Genomic DNA, 3,151 nt, shown 5'->3' on the forward strand with positions numbered 1-3,151 from the left:
TCATGCAGCATCAAAAAAAGCAATCAGTGCATTTTGGTCATAACTGTCCAGAATCTCCAGTAGAAGAGGTACTTTGGTTTTCACATTGGTGCCTTTGAACTTGAACTTATCTATGAAAAGATCGGTGATCATTCCTAGAAAGAGCAATGTTAATTTCTGTCATTGATTAGATAGTTCTTTTAATGAAACAATTTAATGAAACTGAGTGCTTGAGAATCTAGTGCTTAGTACATGTAATTCCATTTTTTAACGTACACAAAGCTTTTTAGAAGGCTTGTTGCTTATGAAAATATATAAGCATATAAATATAAAAGTATTTTGGAGAGATTTTAAGGCAGTTTTCATGATATAAATCATTTAGCTAATAAACTTCTTTACCATAGCTAGTTAAAAGCTATTAATTTGAGGCAAATGCTAGCAGTTTTTGAACTGTTACTAGTATAGAAAGAAAAGTGGCTTATTTTCCCCACGAAGCAGACCATTTTGACACAGTAGGCAGATACTGCTCTTAACAGCTTTATCTGAATTAAAACTTTCCACTACTCTGTTGACCATTCTTGAATTTTTTACTTAAAGGCAAATAGTCCTTGGTTCAAGGGTCTGAGCAAATTATTTCACCTTTGAGTTTTTCATCTGTAAAATGGGAATAATTCAAGCTGTCAATTACATATAAAAAATGCTTGATGCTAGATGTGTTTCAGAATTTTTCATATTTTAGAAAGATAATAAAAGGCATATACCATATATGACATAATACCACAGAGTACTATGACTGAATGGCAGCATCCAAAAACAAAACAGTAATATTTCTGTAGCAACATACATGGATGAATATTCACACCAAGTAGGTTACAGACTAAATTGTGTCTGTCTAGTAAATGTGTGATATTTGATATCATGACAGAATTGTGCAAGACCAATGATTTTTAAATTACATGTACTTTTTTTAGACAACATGAACAACATCTATGCACATGGAGCTTGCCAGATGGAGTACACAGGAATCAAATCAACTACATCTGTAGAAAGAAATGATGGAGAAACTCAGTACCATCACTCAGAACAAGACCAGGGGCGACTATGGAAGAGACCATCAGTTGCTCACATGCAAGGTTACACTGTAGCTGAAGAAAATTAAAACAAGTCTGCAAGAGCCAAAATATGACTGTGGTAGTTAAATTTGTACGTCACCTTGGCTGGGCTTGGTTGAATGGCTGGGCAGCTGGTGGTAGTTATTCCCCGTGATGAGACTGGAAATCAACTCCATGGAGGGATCTACCACAAGCAGCTGAGTAGCTGCTTTAGGGATATCGTCTGCTTCCTGTATATAAGCAGCAGCTTTGGGAATGGTCTCTACCTTATAGCACGCATGAACCCTGCACGTAGCCGTGCCATTGTTCAGCAGCCTACCATGCTCTTCTGACCTTGGACTTAAATTAATGGCCTGTCATGTGGTTTGGTAACATTGGAAGTGTGCCTTTTTACTTATCAACCTTGGGCTTCTCAGCCTCAGCAACAAGCAGCTGTCTGAATGAAGAAACGCTTCTAGTTCCAGTGGGCCGGGAGCAGGAGGCAGAGCTGGGGCCTCAAGGTTGAGGGGCTTTCACCCAGCCCCTAGAGCCTGGCACTTTGAACTTGGTCTTAAAGCCTCCAAACTGTAAGAGAATAAACTCCTGTTTGTTAAGGCCATCCCATTTGTAGTATATTCCTGTCAGAGTGGCACTAGGTAACCAGAACAACGACCTTGAGTATATTCCACCTGAACTGAGAAACCATCTGAAAAATACATCTGACACACTGAACACCAGTGACTGAAAACCACACATCAAGGACATCATACATGAAGAAAGCAAAACATCATTATACAGGAAAAGAAGAAAAGACCAAAATGGATGTCAGAAGTGATTATGGAAATTGTTCTTGAACAGAAAATAGGTAAACCAAATGCAAGAAATGATTAAATAAAAGTGCTACACAGAAGATTTCAAAAGGCAGGCTGAGAAGTCAAAGTATGATAATGAAATGTGCAAAGACCTGAAGTTAGAAAATCAAAAGGGAAGAACATGCTCAGAATTTTTCAAACTGAAAGAACTGAAGAAAAAAATTCAGGCCTTGAGTTGCAATACTGAAGAATTCTATGTAGGAAGCTTCAAAAGAAGGTGGAAGGAATATAGAGAGAAACTGTACCAAAAAGAACTGATGTTCAGCTATATCACAAGTTGGCTTATAATCAAGGACTGATGGTACTGAAGGAATAAATCCAAGCTGAACTGAAGGAACTGGCAGAAAACAAGGCTTCAGGAATTGACAGAATACCCACTGAAATATTTTCAACAAGGGGATAGATAATGCAACGCTGCAAGTTCTCACTTGTTTATGCCAAGAAATTTAGGAGAAAGCTATCTGGCCAACTTACGGCCAACTGACTGCAAGAGATCCTATTTGTTTGCCTTCACCGATAGTGCAGTACTGTGTGCATCTTTGTTCTCTGTACCTCCCATGCACCTCTATATGTCTTCTTCCTCAATGGCACTGTGTTGATCACTCACATTTGGTACATTGCCCTTCTCTTCACCCTAATCAATACATGTCTCTACCTAACAGTGCCCCCCCCAGTAACCAACAAAGAAAATTTCCTTACATATATAAACCTTTCATTGATGTTTTAAAATAACAGACTAATACAATACTTGTCCTTCTGTAATTGACTTACTTCACTCAACATAATGCGCTCCAAGTTCATCCACATAATGCAATGTTTTGCAGATTCTACAGTATTCTTGCATAGTATTCCATTGTGTCTATCTATCATAGTTAGGTTATCCATTCTTCTATTGATGGACACCTAGGTTTCCATCTTTTGGCTACTGTAAACGGTGCTGCAGTGAACATGGGTGTGCCTGTATCTGTTCTTGTCCTGGTTCTCACTTCTTTAGGATATGTACCTAGAAATGGAATGGCTGGATCAAATTATATTTCTAATCCCAACTTTTTAAGGAATTGCCATATTGCTTCTCACAGTGATTGTATCATTTGACAGTGCCATCAGCAGTGTAGGAGAGTCCCAATCTCTCTGCATCCTCAACAGCATTTGTTATTTTCTGTCTTGCTGAACTTTGCTACTAGTGCTGGGGCAAGATATCTCATTGTT

The 3,151-nt window shown here is 38.3% G+C and overlaps 1 protein-coding gene across 1 annotated transcript in view; it reads right to left on the bottom strand.

Moving 5' to 3' along the window:
* Nucleotides 1–3,151, bottom strand: part of BBS7 (Bardet-Biedl syndrome 7) — a 111,699-nt gene continuing 108,548 nt past the window's right edge. The window contains exon 19 of the mRNA XM_007946448.2: nt 1–134. Within this exon, the coding sequence (XP_007944639.1) occupies nt 1–134 (134 nt within the window). The remainder of the gene's footprint in view (nt 135–3,151) is intronic.

The sequence above is a fragment of the Orycteropus afer genome, unplaced genomic scaffold (assembly GCF_000298275.1).
Source record: "Orycteropus afer afer isolate SDZICR_OR568_19922 unplaced genomic scaffold, OryAfe1.0 scaffold00162, whole genome shotgun sequence".
NCBI classification, from domain to species: domain Eukaryota; kingdom Metazoa; phylum Chordata; class Mammalia; order Tubulidentata; family Orycteropodidae; genus Orycteropus; species Orycteropus afer.